Source organism: Rhamphochromis sp. 'chilingali' (genome assembly GCF_963969265.1).
Source record: "Rhamphochromis sp. 'chilingali' genome assembly, chromosome: 22".
Taxonomy (NCBI): Eukaryota; Metazoa; Chordata; class Actinopteri; order Cichliformes; family Cichlidae; genus Rhamphochromis; species Rhamphochromis sp. 'chilingali'.
Window position 1 is genome coordinate 29,575,707 of NC_137950.1, and position 25,236 is coordinate 29,600,942.

The 25,236-nt window shown below is 45.7% G+C and overlaps 1 protein-coding gene across 2 annotated transcripts in view; it reads left to right on the forward strand.

Moving 5' to 3' along the window:
- The window catches only part of grid1b (glutamate receptor, ionotropic, delta 1b), a 621,235-nt gene that overhangs the window by 537,398 nt on the left and 58,601 nt on the right, over positions 1-25,236 (forward strand). For both annotated transcript variants that reach the window (XM_080873797.1, XM_080873798.1), the window contains exons 6-8: positions 2,066-2,239; positions 7,788-7,949; positions 10,134-10,253. In XM_080873797.1, coding sequence (XP_080729923.1) covers positions 2,066-2,239; positions 7,788-7,949; positions 10,134-10,253 — 456 coding nt within the window. The remainder of the gene's footprint in view (positions 1-2,065; positions 2,240-7,787; positions 7,950-10,133; positions 10,254-25,236) is intronic.

The following is a 25,236-nucleotide window of genomic DNA, read 5'->3' on the forward strand; positions in this document are numbered from 1 at the left end:
TAACATGCTGCAGGTCATCAACAAGATTGTTTTAAATTTTCATTGTAAGTGGGCTGAAGCAGTTAATTAAAAGTCGTCTAACATAAATGCTGTAATTTGATTACTTTAATAAACATGTAACTTGGATGGATTCGATGCTGGCGTGACCACAGTGCACACGTCTGCTGTCGCTCACAGTGGTCCAAGGGACGCTCAGGGAGTTTGTGCGTTCGCTCAGACACATGAAAAATTAGAGGGAACATTGCTCAGGACCCCAGCCCTCGGGGCCTGGACTCCCCCACCCCTGTTCTAAATGAACACTGATGTCACCGACCAGTCAAATCTGAACGGAGCTCATTTTGGCCTAAAAGTTTTTGGTTCCATCATAGCCGAGCTCGTACTCTGCTGCAGATACCAGCGTCTGTACAGCTTCCACTTAGTCTCTGCTTCAGTATCTGCCACAGAGCCGACCGTAAAATCAGTTTTCATGTGTTCTGCACGGAACATGAGAACTTTACGAGTCGCAAACGTTTCGTCTGCACTTTTGTGTCACCTCCACACACCCCAAACAAGCTGCCCAACAAACCAACAGTTTGCACACTGTTGGTTTGTTGGGGCCGCACTTGGTCATCATCAGGCGGATCATTCCTGATGATGTGACCCAAATATCTGACTTTATTCATCACATTTAGCTCAAACAGACTGAGGGGAAATTTCGATATCGTCGCGTCCAGCATCATCCTGCCGACTTCACTGAGAGCGCTTTTTGCAGACCAGCACAAAAATGTACAGAAAAGAGATGAAAGTAAACAAAGTGAATGAACCTGATCGTCTGAAGCTTCACACCTACTCAGGAACATTATTCCAGACTGGGATGTAAACAGGAACGAAGAGAGGGCGGCTGTAACGCCTGGCTCAACTAGTCTGATTCCACTTCAGGATGCACGTTAATAAATAACATTCGTGGAATAATGATTTTTATTAGCAGTGTCAGGAGCTCAGTAATAATGTTGCCTTTTTAAATTTGTTGTTCTTTAGGCCATAAAAAGTACTTCGGTAAACTCCACAGTTTTAATCAGTTGTGAGCATCTCCACAGTCCAGAGCACAAACATGTCCAGTTTGCTGTAAATGCCAGCATGATTTTCATTTTGCCCAAGAATACCAAACCGAGGTCATAGGTCACACAGCTCACGTTTTTTGGAGCAGGAGTAATCGCCCCCTAGTGGCCACTAGAAAGAAAGCAGGTTTAAGCAGCTTTCAGGCTTTGTCTACCTTTGAAACGCCGTGTACGGAGACAGCACAGAGGCTCGCGTACGTCTTTGTGTGTTCAGCAGGAGGGAGAGGAGCTATGCTTCAGCCAGCAAACTGAACTTAATGCCATCGCTGCAATTACCTGGAATCCAGCTTGTTTTGACTTTAAACCCTTTGGCCTGACAGAATGACATGTTTTCAAACCCGTGCAATAAATGAGCAACAAGTCTGCGTGACTTTTGTTTACAGGTTCACTTTTAATTGGATGAAGGCGACGTACATACAGAAATAGAAGAAAGTGGACTTTTCTAATAGATAAACTGCAGCAAGTCCTCGCTGCGTTCGCTTTTACTTAAGATGTAGACTGTAATTATGTTTGGTGTTATAAAACATAATAAAGCTAATATTCTTCATAGATATTTTTAATTATGCTTTTAGAGTTCGGCCAAGGCTATCTGTAATTACACCTCACAGAAAATAATTGGCTTTCTTCTCGTCAAAGCAATTAGGCACAAAAGAAGCTTTTAAATGGCTGGCGTGCACCGTCCTTCCCGTTTGGCTTGACACTGACATTTGGTTTTCTTCGTGAAACGTCACATTCTCTGCAGTTAATTAACACGGCAGATGAAATAAACATACTTTTGTTCATCGGGCGCAGGGTTCAAAAACAAACACTCGAGAAATCTGCCACAATCAGCATCTGCCTCTCACCAAACCCTCGTCCGGCCTCTCGGGAGACAAACACTCAACCTCCAGCAGTTAATATGCAGACAAACAGACCGAGCGAGGTCAATAACGTCTCCTTCGCTTTGTCCCGCCGTCTCATCGCCACAGGAAATCAGCGACACAGAGATCCTGGAGCTTACCCACAGTGCACTGGGGCGCATGACGGTGATCCGGCAGATCTTCCCGTTGCTGAAGGACAGCAGCACCCGCTGCATGAGGCAGAACCACCGGATCTCCTCGCTGCTGTGTGACCCGCAGGAAGGACACCTGCAGAACCTGGAGGTAACAAGAATTCAGCTCAGTGTGCAGTAAAGGTTGTGCTATGGCAGAAAGTAGTGCTAGCTTTAAAGTCATGCCTCCCTGAGTTCTGTTATAAATGTGGACAAGTGTATTTGGGGTTTCCTCTAATCCACACAGACTCACATATATACATACAAACGCCCGCTTTAATATTTTAATAACTGGTGCTGAAGGTTCTGCAATGTCTTTAACCCAACGAGGCCAAGGCCTAAATCCTTTGCACAGTGATCAGGACCGGCTGCAGCAGGTAGTCTCTCTTTGCACTGTAGAAAGGATTTGTTTGACAGCACTCGTTGGACTGACCAAGACTCAGGAACTCAGTGAAGCTTGCAGAAGGAGAACTTTACATTTACACAAGTTTGGAAGGTTTGCATATTCCAAGGTTCAAACAACCGTAAGTAAAAGTTATCTGGATGTGTCTCTGCCAGGAAACCACCCAGTGTAAGTTAACTCAATTCTGCCAAGAAGAGTGCAGGATTATGCCAGAAGCTTGGTGATGGATACCGAAAGCATCCGACTGAGGTGCAACTTGCTAAGGGACATTTACCCAAATATTTCTGGGTGTCTGAGTATGTTTTAGCCTGTATGCATACCTGTGTGGATCAGGGAAAATCCCAAATAAATTGGGGACCCAACTCGTGTTTTTTAAACTTATTAAAGATGTATGGTGTACCATCCTTCCACTGTGCAAAAGAACAGTTCAAAGAAACACCAGAATTAATTGACATCCCTGCACACGATGAGTGTGCATGAATGGGTTTGAGTTAGGATTAGGTCGCTGATGATGACTTAGGCTACATTCACTCTGCAGGTCTTGATGCTCAATTCAGATTTTTTTGATCAAATCCCATTTTTTTGTCTGGTCGTTCACACTACAAATAAAATGCGACAGCAAACGCGCTCTAGTGTGAACGCTCAAAGCGGCCGCATGCGCAAAAGAAGACGTCACACACAACACGCTCTGTTTAGACCCAGAGCAAACTATATTGTTTGACTGATGGCCTTAATATAAAGACTTCGGACTTTACGTTTCCCAATTTTTGCTTTAAGTTATTTTGTTATTTACATAATAATGTAAATAACCTAATAATGATCCTTGTTGCTGTTTTAGAGGAGCGCTGCTTCAAAGGATAGCTGCAGATTTCTGTCAGAATCTGCAGATTATACAGAACAAATAAAATGTTCACGTTCTCTTCCCAACAGTTTCACGGGATGGCCAGGAAGCGTTCGCGATGTCTTCTCTGGCGCTGATAATCGGCGTCTGTCTTGTGTCAGTGACGTAAAAGACGCATTTAATGCGACCTGACCATCAAACAGCAGCTTTCTAAAACATCTGATATGTGTCGGATTCAGGACCACATACGAGAGTGACCCAGATCGGATTGGAAAATATCGGATTTGTGCCGTTCACACTGTCACACCATGATCGGATAGATGGTCGCACAGGGTCAGAAAAATCTGATTTGATGCGCTTTCGCCTGCAGTGGGAGCGTAGCCTTAGACCTGAGTTGATGCAAAGTGGTACCTCTGCAACATGTAATGCACTTTTCCCTGTTAGGATACTTTAAAAACAACAATAGTGGGAATAAACACTGAAAAATCCACTGGAGTCCAGGTTCTGTGTGGAGGAACACTTTGGATAAGTCATTATAATTTAGGAATTTGTGTTTTCAAACAGTTTGTGTGGTCAGTGTTTAATTTATTCTGAGGAATTTGTCTCCATTTTTTTCCTTTCACATGGCTCCATCTGTCCTCAGCCTTTTGTCCTCCGGAGGACACAAAGACCTTCATCACACAACGGCAAAAATACCACAGAGATGTGTTTCAAACATGAAGATTCACATAGATGTGTTTCGCTCATCAAAGGCTCCATAATGAGAGTGCTGAATGAATGAATGCTTCAGAGAATGAATTAAAATGTCTGAGGGTATGAAGCAGTAATTCAAAGGGGCTAATTATTAATCTGATGGGATGAGTAATTATGGGTGCAAATTATTCAGTTAAGTGAAAAAGAGAAATGTGATGAGAAGCAAAATCAGTTTCCTGTCTTCTAGACCTCCTCGGTCAAACTCTTCTCTCCACTTGTCGTACGTCCTGTTTTGTGATGGCGACCCGGGCGAATACACGCACACGTCCTGTCTTAACTTGTGGTGTTGAAACTTTTTTCTGCTGCACAAATCACTGATGCACATCCATAAATTCATGAGCGCATTCATAAAATTCAGCCGCCCACTCAAATACTGTGCACACGCACCGAGTGTACCAGAGCTGTCAGATCAGCTTCCAGCATCCAAACATCAGCTTAATGTTAAATGAGGACACAAACTTTTAGACAGAGTTCACTACCAGAGACTCGCTGATGACCCAGAACAACCACGAGGACATCACAGACCATCTGTTTCCATCACGTCCTGTCCTCTGACTCTTTCTCTGTCGGGTCAAACACCTGCATGTCCTCTCTCGCCACACACCTCCCGTGGGCCGTCTCCTTTTCCCCTTGTTCACTAGCTCCATCTTCATCATCCTTCTCCCAAACGACCTCGAGTTTTGTTATTGTTGTTGCAGAAAACCACAGTTAGTGTCGACTCTGTGGACAAACTCAGAATATCTACTACTGAGAAACTAAAGTTCTTACTTTACAGTCACGTGCAGGACTTTAAATATTGAGATCTTTTGATTGACCCATGTACTCCACATACCTCGAGGCAAGGACATGCCAGCCTATTGTGAGCCCCGGGGAGTCGCTCAGCCCTGCTCTGTCAAACCTCTGGTGTGGCTAATTTATGCATTAAGGTGTCCTTTGGCATCATGATGGGTTATGATGCAACAGTCACTCCCATGTCGTCAAGGTTACTGTTGTTAATAGGCATATACTCACCCACACCATCATCTTTCCATAACCCTCAGAGGTCTAACCCGACCCTGGCGATTTACATTAAATGTATGTATGTGTACGTACTTTGTCTGTTCCTAAGTTGTGAGTCTGTGAGTTATGATTATTACTCAGACTAACGTAAAGTGTTCAGGCTAACAGAGCCACTAAAATACTGTCTTTAGTTCTTAACGTCTGAAATGATGAAGACACTTGAGAAGCTCCACAAAATTCGCTGCCTTTGCAGAACAACAAAAACTTGTACCTGTTTGCGCGTTCCCTCCCAGGCATCTGGACTTCTGATTGGACTTCTACACGGTTAGGATTTGGCATGTCCTTGACAGCGTTTGATTTTGGCGTTTACATGTGGACGGAGATATTTTTTCGAAACTTCTTTTAAAAAATGAAAATGGAAAATCTCAGTTTTCAAAAATACCCGTGTACGTGTGAACGTAGCCTCAGCGCCTGACCCCAAACAAGCCGTTCCCGAAGAGTTTCCCATCCTTGAGATAAATGAAGTTTACATTTATTTTGTCTTTGGTACGTAAACCTAACCAGTGATTAGAACTGGAAGTAACAAGCAAAGGAAAAACTTATGATCAGAAGGCAGCATTTGGCCCTCCAACCTCCCCCTGAGGACCACATGTGCCTGTTAAACGTGTCCGTTACATCTCAGTGGCCGCTACCGCCACATCCACAGCACCAGTGATGCCAAAGGACAGCTTGTGGACAACAAGGGGACGCAGACACGCGACAATCTCTGGGCTTTCTGGTTTATGGACGTCAGATCACAGTAAAAGTTCACCAGGACGCGGCTCACAAAGGCCGCTGCTCACGTTCAAACTACTCGCAGTTAAAAGCCTCATGGAGCTGTCGTTTTTTCTCACGTATGAATCGTGTACGAAAGCCGAGCCGCTTCCCCGCCTCTCAGTTTACACGCCAGTTTGCCTCGTGAAAAATAAGCCATCAAATTCAAGTTTATCTCGCTGACATGCAGAGGGCGCACAATAACCTCTGTGCTAGCTCGAACACACACACACAGTAACTGACTATTATTCCCAGGTGTGAAGAAGCACCGCTGACATTCACAGACAGCAAACAGAACAATTACTGTAATTCAGGACAAATGCTGTCTTTCTCTGCCTGATTTTGACATTTGTGGAGATGATTGTAGTTTTCACCAAACGTCCGACATCACGGCGGCGGCGTTATTATAAATTTTTCCTTTTATTCTGAAGATTATCTTCCTGTTTCTGTACATTTGCGTGCGCCGTCGTATTTCTTCACTGTGTCCTTGTCCTCACCTGTTTCCTCTCCTGTTTCCTCTCCTGTTCCCTTTTCTTCTTCCTCTCCATCCTTTCAGGCTGATTTTCTCTCATTTTAAACTTAATAAGCAGTCTCGTCTCCATCCCATGCTCCGCTTCATTCCCTCCTCAGCTGTGACTTTCTTCTTCTTGCTTCTGCCGGCTTCGCTGTGCGTTCACTCAGAGGGAGGTGTCTCAGTAATTTGTGTAAGAGAGGGTTAAATGTTCTTTGGTGCTGCACAGGAAGGATGAGTATGTTTTCAAAGAATGCCATCAGGATAAAGTGACGATTAGGAGACATTTGGGTTACACCTGTACAATGCAACCAGGGTGAGAGCATCTTAATCTATATTTCAGTCAGGCTCAGGTCAATGCAGTGAATATAAGCGGGAGTCGAGCCTTAATAAGCACTCACAGGGCTTTTACTGGGTAAACTGGGCTCAGCACACAGCAGGCAGAGGAGCAAACCAAGGAAAGATCTGAGCGAGTTACAGTTCATCATCAGGCTCCAGGTGGACGTCCATGCCTGCTTTCTGTGACCTCTGGGCACAAACTACTTGTGCAGACGTGAATAAAGTGCAACAGGAGCAACTCTGAGGATCAGAGAGCGACTGAGGAAAGCACAGCTGAACGTAGGTGCTACATGTTGGGGAAGAAAGCCAACAAACAAGCAGGAGCCTCACAGCAGGTCGCCGCAGGTGTGTGCTGTACACTGATGTGTGCTTCAGTGACACATGGAGACGTGCTGCAGGCTTCATGTAACAGAGGTCAGCTGTCACAGATGATGTGAGGGTGCTTGTGAAATGTAACACTAACCACATGCAAGAGACAGAAGCCATAAGATGTAACAACGACTTTATTAATTGTCTGATCCAGAAATTTTGATGTTGTTTCCCATCACAGAGGAATGAAATCTTCACGTGATCGTTCACCTGGCCGACAGAACAAAACATGCAGCTGATCACGAAAGTTAAAATAATGATAATTTTACATTACAGAGTAGAATAAAAGTAGGGTGTGTGTGTGTCAGCATCCAGCTGTGTCACACGTGCTCAGTGTTTGCAGATGTTCATAAATGTCCTCTTCCACCAATCACGTCACATCTCCCGTTCACGTGTTCACTCGCAGAAACCTACGATTTCATTCTCGAGATCCAGAGTGAAAATTCTGTAAACGTAGATCTTTGTCACACATACAGTAAATATTAGCATCTATATTCTTCATCGCCCTGCAGATGTGACGTTACGTTTGTTTCACGCGTCACGTTCGACAGATGTTACGTAACAGTCAGTGAAAAGCTGATCGAAAGAAAAAGCGATCACGTGTATTCACCCTGCCCGTGTCTCGCCTTCAGGTGTCCAACCTGTACCTGTACGACAGCGTGCTGATGCTTGCCAACGCCTTCTACAGGAAGCTGGAGGACAGGAAGTGGCACAGCATGGCCAGCCTGAACTGCATCAAGAAGTCCACCAAGCCCTGGAACGGAGGCTGGTCCATGCTGGAGACCATCCAGAAGGTAAAACACATCCAGAGTAGAGCAGACCAAAACATGCCCGCTGGTTTAAGCCCTGATATCAAACTTACGATGGAAGAATTTAACCCTGAATCGAGTACTCGCCTTTTTCTTTCATTACAAAAACTGTGCAAATAAGAAGTTTTATCTGTACAGCCTCTCATTCAGTTTGGTTCAAAATAGTAAAGTTTTCTCAGAACTGTTATTTATTTAAAGAAAGTCGAGGCGAGCATTTGATTTGTACAATTTTCAAAATAAAAGAACAAACAGCTGCTTTGTCAACAGAAAATCAATCGCACATCAAAGATGCAGTGAAATTGCGCGCAGCAACCTGGAGTCAGTCCTCACAGTCTAATTGGAGAGAGATGCTCTTTGGCTGGGCTGATGAGTCCCTCCAGCACGCGCGGTTGTGTTTTATTAAAACACGAGTCTGCTTATCTGACACGCATCAGAGTAACCACCGCCGAGCTCATTAGCGCTCCTTTCCTACAGATTCCTGTAGAAAAGTCATAAAGCATCATGTTCTTGAATGATATTGACAGAAATATCCAGAGTTCCACCAAAGGATTATTACTCCTGCAGTCATCTTTGTATGCGGACGAGCCAGACAGAGCACGCGGCCGCTTAAAATTCTCATTTCATACCAAAAAGCTGCCGAAAACAGCAGCTCGTCTGATGAGGGGGAGGAGCCTCACCTCCGAGCTGATGAGGCTGTGACTCCTCACACGACCAACTGTCCTGCCTCTGCACTGGACCGGCATCGCTCGGAGGTCAAGGTTGCTGCATTTAACGTTTCACAAACTGCTCTGGAAATAACAAACGTGAGCTGCACCTGCAGCATCCATCAAGTGTAATGAATCTGAATGTGAGCTGTACAATCCTCAAACTGCCGCAGCCATTATTCCAGCTGGTTAGCGATGGAAACATTCATTCGGTCTTGTTCCATCTCAAACACGCCCTTTCTGAGGTTCCCCGTCCAACCTCGAGGCTCCTGTTTCGTGCTCCAGGCGGTCGTTTGTCAGTTTGATTGTTATGGACGCACTTTTGCTGCGTCTCACCTCAGAGTTGGTCATTACCCCCAGACGAGTCTGGGCTACTTTGCTGATGAAATGGACGATAACTTAAAGACAGGACGACATTCGCTGAGTGAAAAATGGCAGAAGCCGAGAACTTTTTATGTCACGCGTATCCGAAGACGTGAAAAGCGGCGTCCCTCCTCTGGCAGGTGTGTGTTGAATGCGTTTACTCGGACACATCTTTGAAAGAGCCAAACATTTTCAAACATTAATTTCCTCCAGGTGACGACGAACGTGACCTTTGCTGCTGACAGAGGAACATTTAGTTGGCCGGCCTGCTGTGATGACCGTCTTCAGTCACAGCAGTCACGGGCTGAACTCATTCAGTCAGACTCTGATGATGTTCTATATGGCGCCTCATCGTTCTGCAGAGCAGCCAGACCTGATAAAGATGGTCATCAAATATTTAGGTCTATATTTATTGGCTCCCACTGCACCCTGGGATCTCTGCGTTCCTCACATTTTCGGTGTCGGTGTTAAAGATGCAGGAAGTGTAGCAGCAGGTGTTTCAGAGGTCACCTGGTCCTTTCTTCTTGCCCCTTTAACCTGTTAACATCTGCCTGATTGCTGGGACGGGGGTCAGGGTTATGCTCCCGTCTCATACACGTTATCCTCATTTGAAAGAGTCGTCTTGTGGATGACTCGTGTTTTTCATTATTTCAGTCAGGAGGGGCTTTTAGGATTTGTGTTCATATTTAACATAGACGTGTACGGCTGTAGTATTGCTGCATTTATCCCCTGGCATGGGTGCTGATACACGCTGCTGCGAGGCTCCCAGTACAAAAGAGGCCTGCTGCCTGTCATTGTTCAGGTAAATTGACAGATTTCTGGAGCATAAATCCATCAATAGCACAGGAAGTTGTCATTCTCAGCTCGTGTCTCGTTTGAACACGGATTACAAACTGTTCCTGAAATAACCAAATATAATCAGGTAGCAGGTAAAGAAGGTAGCAGCTCGAGTCAAAGATCGTCACAAAGTAATAAAAGAAGAAAGTGGGGCATCTGAAGGTTCTGGGGAAAGCCTGATTGTGTCAGACGGCGAGCACAGATCATCCTGCGTGACTTCTAAACCCCCGTCTCTCTCCTCTCTGTCTGCCACCCTCCTCTTCAGGGAAATATCACAGGTCTGACGGGTACGATGGACTTTAAGGACAACGGCTCCAACTCCCACGTCCAGTTTGAGATCCTCGGCTCGAGCTTCAGCGAGACCTTCGGCAAGGACATCAAGAGGGTGAGTTCATACTTTAACAGATGAGCAGTCGACGTCGCCCGAGTGTGTGTCGGATCTCGGAAGACGTTTTCCTCCTGGGGGAGGAACAAATAAAGCTAAAATATTCGATTTTTGATTATTCTCCAGCACGTCGCTGTGTTCAGTAAAGAGCAAAACACAGTTCTTCATGTGTTTGTGTCACGTGTGTTTTTGGGGAAGTGGAACCAGATAATCCACCCTGTCTGACACACACACACTGGTTTCCATATCTCAGTGAGGACGTCTCACTGACATAATGGTCTCACTAGGTGCCCCGACCCTAACCCATCACAAATGAAAGCTGAGCCTAAACCTAACCATCACCCTGCTGTACCCCTGAGACTAAAACCACAGTTTGAGTCTCAGAAATGTCTTGAAACTCATGCTAATTTTCTGTCCTCACAAAGATGTCTAAACATCTACACACACACACGTTTCTGGGGTTAAACTTGTGGAAATGGCTTCAGACAAACATCCACACCACAAACCCGTCCGACGGTGTCGCTGCGGCGTGTTTGTTCAGAGCGGCGTTAGCCTGTGGCGCACAGAGGAGCGCCATTAGCTGCCGTTGTTGCTGTCGGTGGAGTTCAGCGTCATCGGTCGTTGTGTTGGCCGTAGCGGAGCGCTGCGGTTGGTGCCCGCCCCTCCCAGCCTGCGTCTTTCATATCCTCACGAAGGCTCTGCTTCATTAAACGTGGGGATTCCTTCAACATTAAGTGCTCAGACTGAGCTTTGGCACCTGGGCCCTGCTGGGGCTGGACGTGCAGCTTCTGTGCTGAAGTTTGAAGTTGGAGAAGAGAAAACAACTGCTGATGTGATGGAAGGAAAACACACCTGGATCCCTCAGGTTTGGAAACTGAGGCGCTGCTTCACTTTATCCAGGATGGTGAAAACTAACCACTGGTGTTTTTTTTACTCCTAGAAGAGCAACTAACGGCTGTACGACCTTAAATGAACTCTGTTTATTCCTTTCATTTAATTGTCATTTATTCTGTTTTCATTGGTGAGACTCTTCAGGTGGAGCGTTAACCTTTGAGCAATGAAGGGATTTTAACCCAACGAACAGGAATCAGTGCGACTGTCACGAGTGTTGCATCGTGGCGATGTCCGCCTTTATATACAGTCTTTGCTCCTGAGTCATGACGGCGTGTTTTTCAGTGTTGCTGACGATGCGCAAGATTAGGGGGTAACATGCAAACTCCACATACAGCTGGTCGCTAGTTATTACACCCATCAGACAGGCACGACTGGGTCAGAGCGTCTCCAGGACTGCAGCTCTTCTAGTTGTTTCTGGTCTGCAGGCTCACTGATGCACGTAGAGATCGAAGGCGAGCTGCTGTAGCTCGAACGAGTCCGATCCACGGAGGCCCGCCTCGCAGCTTAGAGGACTTAAAGGACATACTGCTAACATGTTGGTGATACCACAGCACACCTTCAGGGTAATCTACGCCTGATCGCTACATAAGCCTCCGGGAAGGAAATCTGTTCAGGTTTTGTAGCGACATGTTTGTGCAGGAGACAGCATAAGAGTCGCTTTGTTGGTAACAAAAGGTTTATTATAGTAGCAAAAGTGCAAAAAGGCCATAACAGGCACATGTATCAGTGACTCACATTAAAGGCGCTACAGCTCATTACAGCCCACTCTGGGTTATTTTCAGAGTCACATACAGTGCTGCAGGGTGTCCTCCGGCCTGCTGTTAATGTTGCCGCTACACGACCGGCGTCTGATAGCGGCGCTCTCTGTAACGACACAGATATGAATGTCAGCTGACTTCATCTGCTGCTGCTGAGCTGGCAGGAAAAACACAATCAGCTCTTTATAGGATGGAAAGCAGAGAAAGAGCAGTTTAAAGAGAAAACGTGCGTTTGGATTTAGCGACTGCGCTGACTCATCGGCCTGATTCGTAGCTCCTCTACAGAGGCACCTGTCATCTGCAGAAAAGGGTCTAAAAATGTGAAAAATTAAAACTGACAGTCAAACATAAACCGGCTGCCGTCTGATGTATTTGGTTGAAATTATATTTAGAGTAAAACTGGAGCGTTGCCCTTTAAAATCCACTTTTGTAATTTAAGGAAAACCAAATCAAATCAAATCACTTTTATTGTCACATCACATGTGCAGGTACATTGGTACAGCACATGTGAGTGAAATTCTTGTGTGCGAGCTTCACAAGCAACAGAGTTGTGCAAAATACAATAATGTAAACAAGCAAAATACAAGAATGGCTACATCTGAAACTAATAAATATATGTACAATATATAATAGTGTATGCATTTCTGGATGTGTATGCTAAATATTTTCCTACGTGTGTGTGTGTGTGTGTGTGTGTGTGTGTGTGTGTGTGTGTGTGTGTGTGTGTGTGTACACACATATTTTACAAATTAAATAGAGTAAACAGTATGGAGTGCATAATGTTGAAGTTCCAGTAGTGAAGCTGAGGTGTCTATGACGTGTTCAGCAGTCTGATGGCCTGGTGGAAGAAGCTGTCTCTCAGTCTGCTGGTACGGGACCGGATGCTGCAGAACCTCCTTCCTGATGGAAGCAGTCTGAACAGTTTATGCTGGGGTGACTGGAGTCCTTGATGATCCTCCCCGCTTTCCTCAGGCACCGCTTCCTGTAGATGTCTTGGAGGGAGGGAAGCTCACCTCCAATTATCCGTTCAGAGCACCGCACTACTCGCTGGAGAGCTTTGCAGTTGTAGGCGGTGCTGTTGCCATACCAGGTGGTGATGCATCCAGTGAGGATGCTCTCAATGGCACAGTGATAGAAGGTCCTGAGGATGCGGGGGCTCATGCCGAATCTTTTCAGTCTCCTGAGAAAGAAGAGGCGCTGCTGCGCCTTCTTCACTGTTTTGTTTGTGTGTACTGACCACGTAAGATCCTCAGCCAGATGTACTCCAAGGAACCGGAAGCTGCTCACTCTCTCCACAGCAGCGCCGTTGATGGTGATGGGGGTGTGTACTTCTCTGCACCTCCGGAAGTCCACTATCAACTCCTTTGTCTTTGCGACGTTGAGGGTGAGATGGTTGTCTTGACACCAGTGGGTCAGGGCGCTGACCTCCTCCCTGTAAGCCGTCTCATCACCGTTGGTGATAAGACCCACCACTGTAGTGTCGTCTGCAAACTTCACAATGATGTTGGAGCTGTTAGTGGCTGTGCAGTCGTAGGTGTAGAGTGAGTACAGGAGAGGGCTCAGTACACACCCCTGTGGAGCACCAGTGTTCAGTGTGATGGGGGATGAGGTGATGCTGCCCAGTCTGACCACCTGGCGTCTGTCAGACAGGAAGCTAAGGATCCAGCTGCAGAGGGAGCTGCTCAGTCCTAGATCCTGCAGTTTCCTGTCCAGCTTCGAGGGAACGATGGTATTGAATGCTGAGCTGTAATCTACAAACAGCATCCTCACATACGTGTCTCTCTTCTCCAGGTGTGACAGGGCAGTGTGTAGTGTCAGGGCTATGGCATCATCAGTGGACCTGTTGTGGCGGTATGCAAACTGTAGAGGGTCCAGTGAGTCGGGTAGTGCAGAGCAGATGAAGTCCCTGACCAGCTTCTCGAAGCATTTGCTTACGATGGGGGTCAGGGCTACAGGTCGCCAGTCGTTCAATGATGAGATGGTGGAGGATTTGGGTACAGGGACGATGGTGGCCATTTTGAAGCAGGCTGGGACTACAGACAGAGAGAGGGAAAGGTTGAAGATGTGCGTGAACACTCCAGCCAGCTGAGCCGCGCATGACCTGAGGACGCGGCCGGGAATCCCGTCCGGACCAGTAGCTTTGCGTGCGTTCACCTTCCTGAAGCACTTCCGCACATCCTCCTCAGACACAGTGTGCGCACTGACGTCATCCGCGGTGCGCACACTGTCCGGTCTCATGGTGTTCGCCGTGTCGAATCTAGCGTAGAATACGTTTAGATCCTCACACAGAGAGGCCGTGGTCTGCGGTGTGCTGGTTTTCCCTCTAAAGTCTGTGATCGTGTTTAGTCCCTGCCACATACTCCGAGGGTTGTCAAACTGTTGCTCCACCCTGTCCCTGTACTCACGTTTGGCTGCTTTGATCGTCTTCCGGAGTTGGTAATGTGCGTGTTTGTAGTCCGATGTGTTCGCGGAGGCAAAGGCGGTGTTCCGTGCCGCGCGAACATCTCCGTTAATCCAGGGTTTTTGATTTGGGAAGGATTTGACTGTTCTGAATGGGACGACATCTTCCACGCATTTCCTGATAAATCCACAGACTGAGTCTGTGTATTCATCAATGTTCCTAGCAGCCACGTGAAACATTTCCCAGTCCGCGTGATCAAAACAGTCCCGCAGCGCAGACTCCGATTGGTCCGTCCAACAGTGCACCGCCCTCCGGGTTGGAGCTTCCTGTTTCAGCTTCTGCCTGTAGGCGGGCAGGAGCAGGATGGAGCAGTGATCTGATTGGCCGAATGGGGCGCGGGGGAGGGCTTTGTACGCATCCCGGAAAGAGGTGTAGCAGTGGTCGAGTAGCCGATCTCCACGAGTGTTAAAATGGATGTGTTGGTGGAGTTTGGGTGAGACTTTCTTCAGGTTTCCCTTATTAAAGTCTCCGGCTGTGATAAACGCTGCCTCTGGGTGTGCGGTTTCCTCGCTGCTGATTGCGCTGTACAGTTCCCTGAGTGCTCGGTCAGTGTCGGCTTGTGGGGGAATGTAAACAGCCGTAATAATCACTGCTGTAAATTCCCTCGGTAGCCAGAATGGCCGGCACTTAATCATCAGGTACTCCAGGTCCGGTGAGCAGAAGGATTTGACCGGGTGCACGTTCGCATAATCACACCAGCTGTTGTTGATCATGAAACATACACCACCGCCTCTGCTTTTCCCAGTAAGATCCTGTGACCTGTCCGCGCGGTGCACGGAGAACCCCGGCAGTTGTATTGCGGAGTCCGGTACTTTGTCCGATAGCCAGGTTTCTGTGAGGCAGATCACGCAGCAGTCCCGCATCTCTCGCTGGAATGAGATCCGTGCCCGAAGCTCGCACAGCTTGTTCTCCAGAGACTGCATATTAGCCAGTAATAAACTGGGTAACGGTGGTCTGTAAGTGCGCCGTCTCAGTCGAACCAGAACGCCAGATCTTCTTCCTGTGTCGGCGTTTGCGGCCTCCAGGGCCAGAGAACAAAGGCGTCTCAGGTGAGATGAATGGGGGGTCTGCAAACGGAGCGTCCGTGTTGCAAAACTTGAACTCCGGAAAGTTATAAGAAAGACCGTCTTTTATGTCCAGTAAGGTTTGTCGGTCGTACACAAGGAGACAAGTGCTGCTCGTGAAAAAATAAAGGAAAAGTAAAATTAAACACAGAAGAAAGCCGTTGCTTGGGGGAGCTCGCGACGAGGCTGCCATACTCGGCGCCATCTTGGATAATAGATAAAAGCAGGAAGTTAAAGGAGTCGGAGACATTACAAAGAAGAATCATTCAAAGTCTGTTGGATAGAAATCTGTGGTCCCGCCCCTCCCTCAAAGAGCCAATCAACACCCGTCAATCATATGTCTCTTTGCTTGAAACGCACGACTGCGTAGTTTAATGATGGAGCGCTCGTTGCTTTATGAAGCCACAGCAAAGCGTTTCACATTTATCAGAATGTGATATTTGTCATTAGAGCACACATCTGCACCAATGAATTAAGAAAATATGAATATCCACAGAAACTTTATGATTTTGTGAGGCCGTCTCAGCAGCTGTCATTATGCTGTGTGCTGAAACAAGCCGCGCAGAGGTGGAGCTCAGAAAGATGAAGCAGCCCGAGCCAGCCAATCACTGAGTGTTGCTGCCATATTTGAATGTAAAACATCAAACTTGCAGACTGGAAACAGAAAGAGTTCGCCTCCAAAGTAAAAGTGGAAGCCTTTGAACCCTGTTGGTTACAATGCCAAGGCAGAACTTTTACTTTGAAGGCGAGCTGTTTCTGGTTTAGTTTGATCCGTCTTTTCAGTCTCGCTGGCGTCTTCGAGGTAAACTACAGGCGACCGCGGCGACCGCTCTTTGTCACCGATTTCATCGAGCAGCAGTCTGCAACTACTTGCCACCTGGTTAAACACACATTTTGCCATGGCAACCAGAGCGTTTTCTAAAGAGGTTTGATACTGGAAATATCTCAGAACAAGAAAAAGAAGAGCATAATTTCATCTGCAGGAAAAAGTAAATTAGAATAGAACAGCCCTTTATTCGTATTTATTGTACACGTGCAATGAAACTGTAGACTTGAACTGTAAATGAAAGGCTTGTTTGCAGGAAACTTTGTGTTTAACTGCATCATCAGAAGGTTTCAGTTAGTAACTTGTTACTTAAAGTGACGAGTGTAGCATGAAACGAAAAACTGTGAAACTCATGAAAATACAGTTCAGTCCAAATCTGATGGCCTTCATATTTTCCAAACTGTCCACTGGCTGACGTGGAGTCTTTGCCTCAGACGATCGAGTCGAACAGCGGAGTGACTCCTCCCTGGTCCATCGTGTAGGGCGCTGCAGAACGATCAAAATGTGTTTATTGAAGAAAAACGTAATTTACCTGCTCTGTGGTGCATCAGTCAGTCCGTCCTGATCTGAGTTTGTCTTTACTTGTTATTATAAATCACATTTTTACACATTATAAAGCTTCCAAACATCATCAGAGATTTTCTTTTCTAACCTTCGCTGTTTCTGATGTGTTTCCCTCGTCTGTGTCCACGAAGGCTACGGACGGCTGAGTAAATGCCAGAAAAGTAATCTGCTCGCTCATTTCCTGCACAGTTTTCATGTTTGTGCTGCACTTTTTCCTTTTCTTGTTCCGGCGGCAGACGGCAGGTTTTTTATTTCCTGTTGACTTTTTCCTGTTTTAGCTCTTCTGTCAGGACTTCATGTCTGTACTGCCAGAGCCTGGATATGCTGGATATATATACCAAGTAGTGTTACACAACCCGGTTCTGGGTAAAATGTTAAAAACAAAACACAAACAGAGCGCAAAAAATATCCGATGTGTAACCTGGACACATGCTTTAAGAGAGACATGGCTGACTTTGAATTTGATTGCAGCAACACGTCTCTATAAAACAGGATGGAAAAAGTAGGCGGTGCTAAGAAGAAACAGCTGGAGGGAAACTTTCTGACTGGCAGCAGGTCAGCAACACGAGTGGGTAAGAAAGAGCATCGGAGAGGCAGAGTTTAACAAAAGTAAAGATTAAAACCAAAACTACAAACTGACTATGGAAAGATTTCAAAATAATTTCCCTCAACATAGTTGATGATGTCATCAGAAGAGAAAAGACTGATAATCAGAGCTGCATGTCCAGGATGTTGAAGCCTTCAGCTGATTGTGTGATGGAATCAGTGCACGAGCTCAGGAACTCTGCACCAGGCTGCATGATGCAGAGAAGTCGTACACATAGTCCAGGGACGCCTTGTTTAGCATCAGCATCAGTGGATCTGACAGCTTACACATCTGGACAGGCTCCTGAACCGTTTATTTGGCTTATAGAGCAGCGTGATGCTGAACACTGGATGTTAACACCGCGTGCAGTGTTTTTATGTCTGATGGAACTTCCTGTCGACCCTCCGCTCGACAGTCGCTTTGAGAAAGAGTGAAAACGGTTCGTCGACAGCAGCGCGGTCGCATATTTAAGTTTCACGGTTTCACAGTCGGCTGTGCAGCGCTGCGCCGTGCTTTGTGAAAGAAGGCAGCCATCGTTCACACGACAGCGATTAATTTTTCCAATCAGTGAAAAAGTTGTTAACCATGTTACGGTAACCTCGATTAACGGCGGCCCCGTTCACAACAGCGAGCTCTCCTCCACATCAAACCACTTAGTATTTAACAGGATGGATGAGGTTTTAATTCCAAACCTGTAAATGCAGGTTGCTGCTGTCTTACAGTCGATTAATCAGCACCGAGGAGCAGCAGGTATAATGAAACCACACGCGTGACATCACTGCGTCACCCTGACCTCCGCAGCAGCGCGCTGCCATGGTTTCATCATGAAAGCCTGATTAGCTCCCTGAATAACTGAAGTCATCCCTCATCTGCACAATGCAGACAGTGGTAGAGCAGTACGCAGTGTGTGGTTATGCACAGTGTTACGCCATCGTAGTAATTTATGTGTGACTGTAGGCGGTAACACAGCAATGTAGAAATGCACCAGGACATCTGCCTTTAAGAAGAGGTCCAACTTTATTATGTAACACTGAAAGGACAAGGAGACAAGGAAACAAGGAAGGGAAAAACTCTGCAAGGAAAGAAGAATTAAAGAAAAGGGAGGGAGGGCAAAGGGAAAAGGAAACAAGGAAGGAGAGAAAGAAAAAGGAAAAAAATAATAGAGTTTGAGGCATAGAAAGGGAAAAATAAATAAAAAGGAAAAGCAAAAAGGAAGGAAAGACTGGGGACGAGAAAAAAATAGAAAGGACAGAAAAAAGGAACCAAAATAAATAGATTAAAAAAACAAGGAGTAAAAGGCACAAAGGAACAACAAAGAGAAAAAGAAAGGAAGACAGGAAAGACAGCTAAAGGCAATAAGGAGAGGAAGAAAGGAAGCAAGAAAGAAAAGGGAACAAACAAGGAAAGAAAGAATGAGGAAATAGGAAAAGGAAAGTAAAAAAGGGGGAAAATAAAGAAAAGGTAATAAAAAAGAAATGAAGGAGGAAATGAAAGAAAATAAAAATAAGAGAAATGAATCAAGGAAAGGAAAGATTAAAGGAATGGAAAAAGGAAGAGAGGGGAGGAAGGAAGCAGGAGGAATGAGGACAGGACAAAGGAAATGAAAGAAATGAAATAAAGATGGGAGAGGACATGAAAATAAAGGAAGGAAAACCAGGGTTAAAGCTGCCTGATGATTGGACGAAGGAGACGATGATGATGATGAAAAATGAGAATGAACGTGGGGCTCGAATCCATCGTGTTCAGTAACACAAACAGTCACACACTTCTGATCTATTACAGACAACTCTGTGCTTTTAATATTTAATTCGTCCTGAAAATAAGTCGACAGGTGGAGGGAGGTGATTTTCCCATTTTCACTTTAAGTGAAAGATCTCTGACTGAGTGGGAAATCGCTCCGGGGAGTCTCGCTTCGAATCAGCTTTTGATTTGTGCTGAAAACATGAAACATTTTTCATTTTTTTACTCTCGTTGCATCAAATAAACGTGAATGAAAAAAAGCAGCAAAACGCAGGAAACATGCGTTTTGTTGTTTTTGAACACTTTTACACTTTTACGAGCACGCATAGCAATTTAGATGATTTAGCAGCTTGCAGACACACACACACACACACACTCTGTGAGAGCAGTTGCTGCTGCAGTAATGAAGATCTAATCTCCCGGCTTCTCCTTCTGAGTTATGAGTCCCCCTGTGTTGCATAATGGCCATTAGGAGAAAACAAGCACAGAGCTTCTCTCACACACACACACACACACACACACACACACACACACACACACACCATCATGTACCAGTACCCCCCAAACAGGAAGAGAAATCTATCTCTAATATACGGTAAACTCTTAGCATGTAATGCAGCCCCTGCTTTGTAACCCTCTCTGTGACATATTAATATTAATACACGTGCGATCTATTGTGCACCTTCATACACATATGTGCTGATGGATATTGTGCGCACTATATGTAAAATGGACATGTAGACACTGTGTAAATGTACAGCCTGTATGTTTATGTTGGCCTCCCGGGTGTGTGCTGTACCTACAGTAATACTCTGTAAGTGTCCACATCCTGCTCTTTCATGATCCACGGTTTAGTTTTGTTTACGTTCTTCAATCTTCAGAGGAAACAGTTGTTTCATGCTGCATGTCACTGCCGCACGTCTCTCTACCGTCTGCCTGAAGTCTTGATTAGTTACAACTGCAGAGTCTCTGGGAGCTATTTTACTTCCTTTAGTCAAACAGTACAGAAATGACTCCAGGCTTCATACAGCTTGGAAACAAAAATGTATAGCCTGAAGTTTGTCTCGCTGTGATGCCTGTTTCTAGACCAGGGGTGGCAATTCCAGGCCCTGAGGGCCGGTGTCCTGCAGGTTTTAGATCTCACCCTGGGTCAACACACCTGAATCACATGGTTAGTTCGTTACCAGGCCTCTGGAGAACTTCAGGACATGTCGAGGAGCTAATTTATCCATTTAAATCATCTGTGTTGGTTCAAGGACACATCTAAACCCTGCAGGGACACCAGCACTCGGGGCCTGGAATTGCCCACCCCTGGTCTAAAGGTACAGGGGTGCCTCACCACTAGATGTCAGCAGAATGAATTCTGAGTTCTGTTTTTTCCTCTCTCATTTTAAGAGCACAGTCTTCGCTACGATAGCTGCTGTCAGGCCAACAACTCCATCAGCTGTGTGTCTGCAGTGAGTGGAAGCTGTTTACCTCAGCTGTCATATGTGGCCGGTGTCTAATCACATGCATTAAACAACATTAGGAGACAATTAGCTGTCTCTTTAAACCACAACAGCAACTTCCAGGTGTTCACGAGAAGTGGTTGGTTGTGCCTGAAATTTTAGATGATGTAAAGTGGCTCATGCTCCTGTGACGTACCAATATAAATCTGTGGGAAAACCTAAAACTTGGATTTCATCTCGAGCTGTTTTAGTGAAAATTGCCTAAAAAGAAAAATGTCCCCCACAGCTCCAGTCTCAGACACACTCCAGTAGAAATAAGACAGCAACCTCTTTCATGTCATTTTGTAGATAAATCCTCGTCCTGCAGCTAATACATCAGCTTTTACATACTTTAGTATTTAGTTTCTGAGTGTTATTTTAAATTTCTGTTTATGTAGAAAGCAACAGATTTATTATTGCTGCTGATTTATTCAAGTTAACAGCAAACAAATTGTGTGTAATTGCCAACTTGACCCCATTCAGTCACAGAGCAGCAACAGACTGACTCATTGCTATTGCCGTCTGTTTCCCCTGCTGTGACTGAAGCATAAAAAAATGTCAGAGTTTAGTCGTTTGCGTTTAAAACGGATTCAGATTGAGATTTTCAGGAGAAGCAACATCACACCAAACACATCTCCTAAACTCCCCCAGCTGAGAGCCGACATGGAGGGAAAGTAAAGTGTTAGTGGAGCTTTCCTGCCTTCCAGAAAGTTTGGAAAATTTATAGGTCAGGATTTCTGAAGCTCTGTGGGTGGATTTTGGTAAAGTGATAAACAGTCCCGATCAAAAGTTTAAAGCCACTTGAAAAATGGCCAGAAATCATATTTTGCATGGTTGGATCTAAACAAGGTTCCAAGTCGAGCTTCAACGTGCAACAAGAAGAAATGAGAGTGACACAAAACATGTTTTTAACCTGCAGTTTCTTAAAAACAACTGAAACAGGCAGTTTTACAGCAAAGGCTTAGCACCACGCCTCAAAATAACCAAAACAGAAATCAAAGTTCCAAACATGAACTCAGTAATGAGCAGCTCCAGCGTTATTGTTGAGCGTATGGATGTTGTGGTGTGCTTGATGCAAGCGTTTCCACGAGTGGGAACATTTCTCCAAGTGGTGAAGACGGCCGCACGAAGGACATCTACTGTCTGGAACTGTTTGTCCATTTTTTAAACTTCCCTTACCATCCGTCCCCAAAGGTTCTCAGTGGGATTTAGATCAGGATGGTCCGAAAGAGACGAGGCCTTTTGAAGCCCTTCAGTCTCAGAGGGCATCTGATGGTTATGGGGCTGCAGTCGGCACCAGTAACGGCCTTGCTTTGGGTCGAGATCGTCCAGTGTCTTGATGGAAAGCCAGTTGGATCCTCCGGCTCAGTGCTGGTGAATTTTTTGTTCCATAAGATATTCCAAATAACTGTCCTACTGCGTCCCACCTCAGCAGTGCTGCGAGAGACTCTGCAACCTGACCAGGTTCAAAAAGGGAACATTTCTTTGCCTTTGCCATCAGAACGTCATGACAGGGTGACTGCCTGATAGGAAGTGACAATCAATCCACATTTATAGACAGATTTGGCCTTGGTCATGGTCCAAAGCTGTAAAACTGCCTGTTTCAGTGTTTTTAATAAACTGCATGCTCAAAAACATGCTTCGTCTCACTCCCATTTCTTCTTGTTGCATGATGAAGCTCCACCTGGAACCCTGTTAAGATCCAACCATGCAAAATAGGATTTTTTTGTGCCAGTTTTCAAGTGATCTTAAACGTTTGATCGGGACTGTACCGATGCTTTAAAAAGCAAAAAGTGTCATTAAAACATTAAAAATGTGTTTTTCAAGAGAACTTTAGAGGGCAGCAGATACTGAAACAAATATAACCTGACAGTTCTACAAACAGGGACCAAAAAGACTGGATTGATGATACTGTGGGATAAATGTGCTTCATAAATCCTGCTCACTACAGTCTGTTTGCACATGGAAACATCAGAATTCCCTTTTCGGCACATCACCGTCTTACTGGCTGCTAACAGCGAGGCTGCTGGTGCCGGCGGTTCGTGTGGTTCCTGTTTTACGTCCGAGCAGAACGAAGCTGGCATCTGCTTTGCAAACAAAATTAATTACAAGCTGAAAGTGAGACAGTCCCTCCCCAGTCTCTCATCAGTAATCGCGTCCCCCCCCGTTTGTCTGATCTGTCCGATTCGGGAGGATTTAACCGAGCCGGGAGCGCAGACAGAGGACGGCGCTGTTTATCTCACATCTCATTTCTTTAGGCAGTCTAAATGTGTTTGGGGGGATAAAGATGAGGCTGATCACACACAGGAAAGTTTTCCGGAGTTTCCGACGTGCAGGTAGATGTTTTTTTCCTGGCTGGAGGTGCGATAAGAGCGACTCGCACTCAATTCATTTTCCCCCCACAGTGTTGGTGTTATCCCAATCTCCATCTCCATCTTTCTGTGCTGTCCATGCCTCTCCTCTCTCTCTCCCAGGGCCATTTCTCAAAGCAAATTTTCCCCGCAGATGAAACGCACCACTCCCCTCTCCCTCCTCCAGATCAGGACTGATAGAGATTGAAATGTTATTGCCCTCTTTCCCCTCAAACTTGTGCCGCAGCACTCACCGCCTTCAGACCTCCCCCGCGTGTTATCCCATCTATCCGTCCTCACTTTTCTCATCTCATTGACTTTTGATGTGTCTTCCCAGCAATTTGTTGCCAGTAAATCGCCCTCCCATGAAAGACGGGGGGAGAAAAAAACGCTGGTATTCTTTCCGTCGCCTTCGATGGGCAGCAGTGACTGAACGTGTGTCGGAAGACATTATGCTCTCGCCCACAATCCTCGGAGGGAGTGTCTGCGAGTCGCAGTTTTTAATCGGACACTGGACAGCTGGGATGACTACAGCAGACAGATAACCTCTTCAGCTTCTAATAGGGGCCCGATTTAGCTGCAGTGGTTATCAAAGTAGGGTGTGAGGACCGTCAGCGGCCCTGCCCGGAGTTCTACGGGGTCGTGGAGCAAAACGAGGAGCATTAAGGACTATTCAGTTACGACTAAATGACTGTTAATTGGTTCAGTTTCTTACTGTCACATGCAGTCTAGTGCTGCTGAACGATGTCGTTTATGTCGTTTGATGCAGTTTCATTTCAGTTTAAATGAATGCATTGCATCATTTTAAAGTTATCCCCCACCGATGACCCCAACGCCACCAGACGCCATTAATTAATGAACTAACAGAGAACCAGAGGTGCTTTGTTTGACTCTAAGTGAACTCGGAGTCTGAGAGGTCATCCGTGACCACCCTAACTCTTATTCTAATCCCAGTTAATTTAGTTTTTTTGTTTTTACTCGTTCTTTCAAGCTGTGACAATCAGGCAACAAAGAAAATTCTTTCTAAGTGATGAACATCAAAACTACTTTTTTACTAAAAAAAGACCGTTTTGCCTCGTTGCAAAGTAAAATGTTTTAGTATTAAGCTGATCAGCGACAATGACTTCCCCCAACACTGTATAGACTTTCTAAAACATATAAAAACATATGAAACTCAGAAGAAACATGCTTGCATGTTTGCACACAGTGCATTCAGCTCCCCCACTCAAAGAAACCGTGTGCATAAATGAGCCACGCCAGCGGCTTCGTCATTAATTTGTTTCAGACTCCCATTTGTTCACATAAGTCCAGTTCTGTTTACATTATACATGCTTCCCTTAGGCAGCATCATTAGAAGACATAGCATACATTTACACTGCTATGCAGATGACACCCAGCTCTATCTGTCCATGAAGCCAGATAACACACACCAATGAGTTAAACTGCAGGAATGTCTTAAAGACACAAAGACCTGGATGGCCGCTAACTTTCTGCTTCTTACTTCAGATCAAACTGAGGTTATTGTACTCGGCCCTGAAAATCTTAGAAATATGGTATCTAACCAGATTCTTACTCTGGATGGCATTACCTTGGTCTCCAGTAACGCTGTGAGGAACCTTGGAGTCATTTTTGACCAGGACATGTCCTTCAACGCACATATTAAACAAATACCGTATTTTCACGACCATAAGGCGCACTTAAAAGTCTTAGATTTTCTTCAAAAAGTACGGCGCGCCCTATAGCGCAGTGCGCCCTGTGTGTTGTAATGAGGACGTAGTAGAGAACACCATGAGAACGCTAAAGGGTGAAGTGTGGCAGAGTTGGAGGAAAGACTCGAGCGGTGGATCATCGAGCAAAGAACGAGCGGGAGAAGCGTTTCGACGGTCACCATTCGGCTAAAAGCAGTTTCACTTTCACTTTTTATGAAACGGTGCCATTTTTCCATCCGGACCAGGACTACGGTAGCGCAGCAACTTCCAGCGGATTATAAGGAAAAGCTGGCCATCTTCCGCCCCTACTGCAGCAAACACATCCAGCCCAGCCACATCACTAACATGGACGAGGTCCCGCTCACTTTTGACATCCCAGTGAGTCACACTGTGGAGAAGGGGACCAGCACGGTAGCGATACGCACAACGGGGTATGAAAAGTCTTCTTTTACTGTTGTGCTTGGCACAAAGAGTGGAAGGCAGCGCCGGGCGAGTTACGCCACAATTTGCCAATGGATTGTAGATGCTTGGGCTAACATGTCT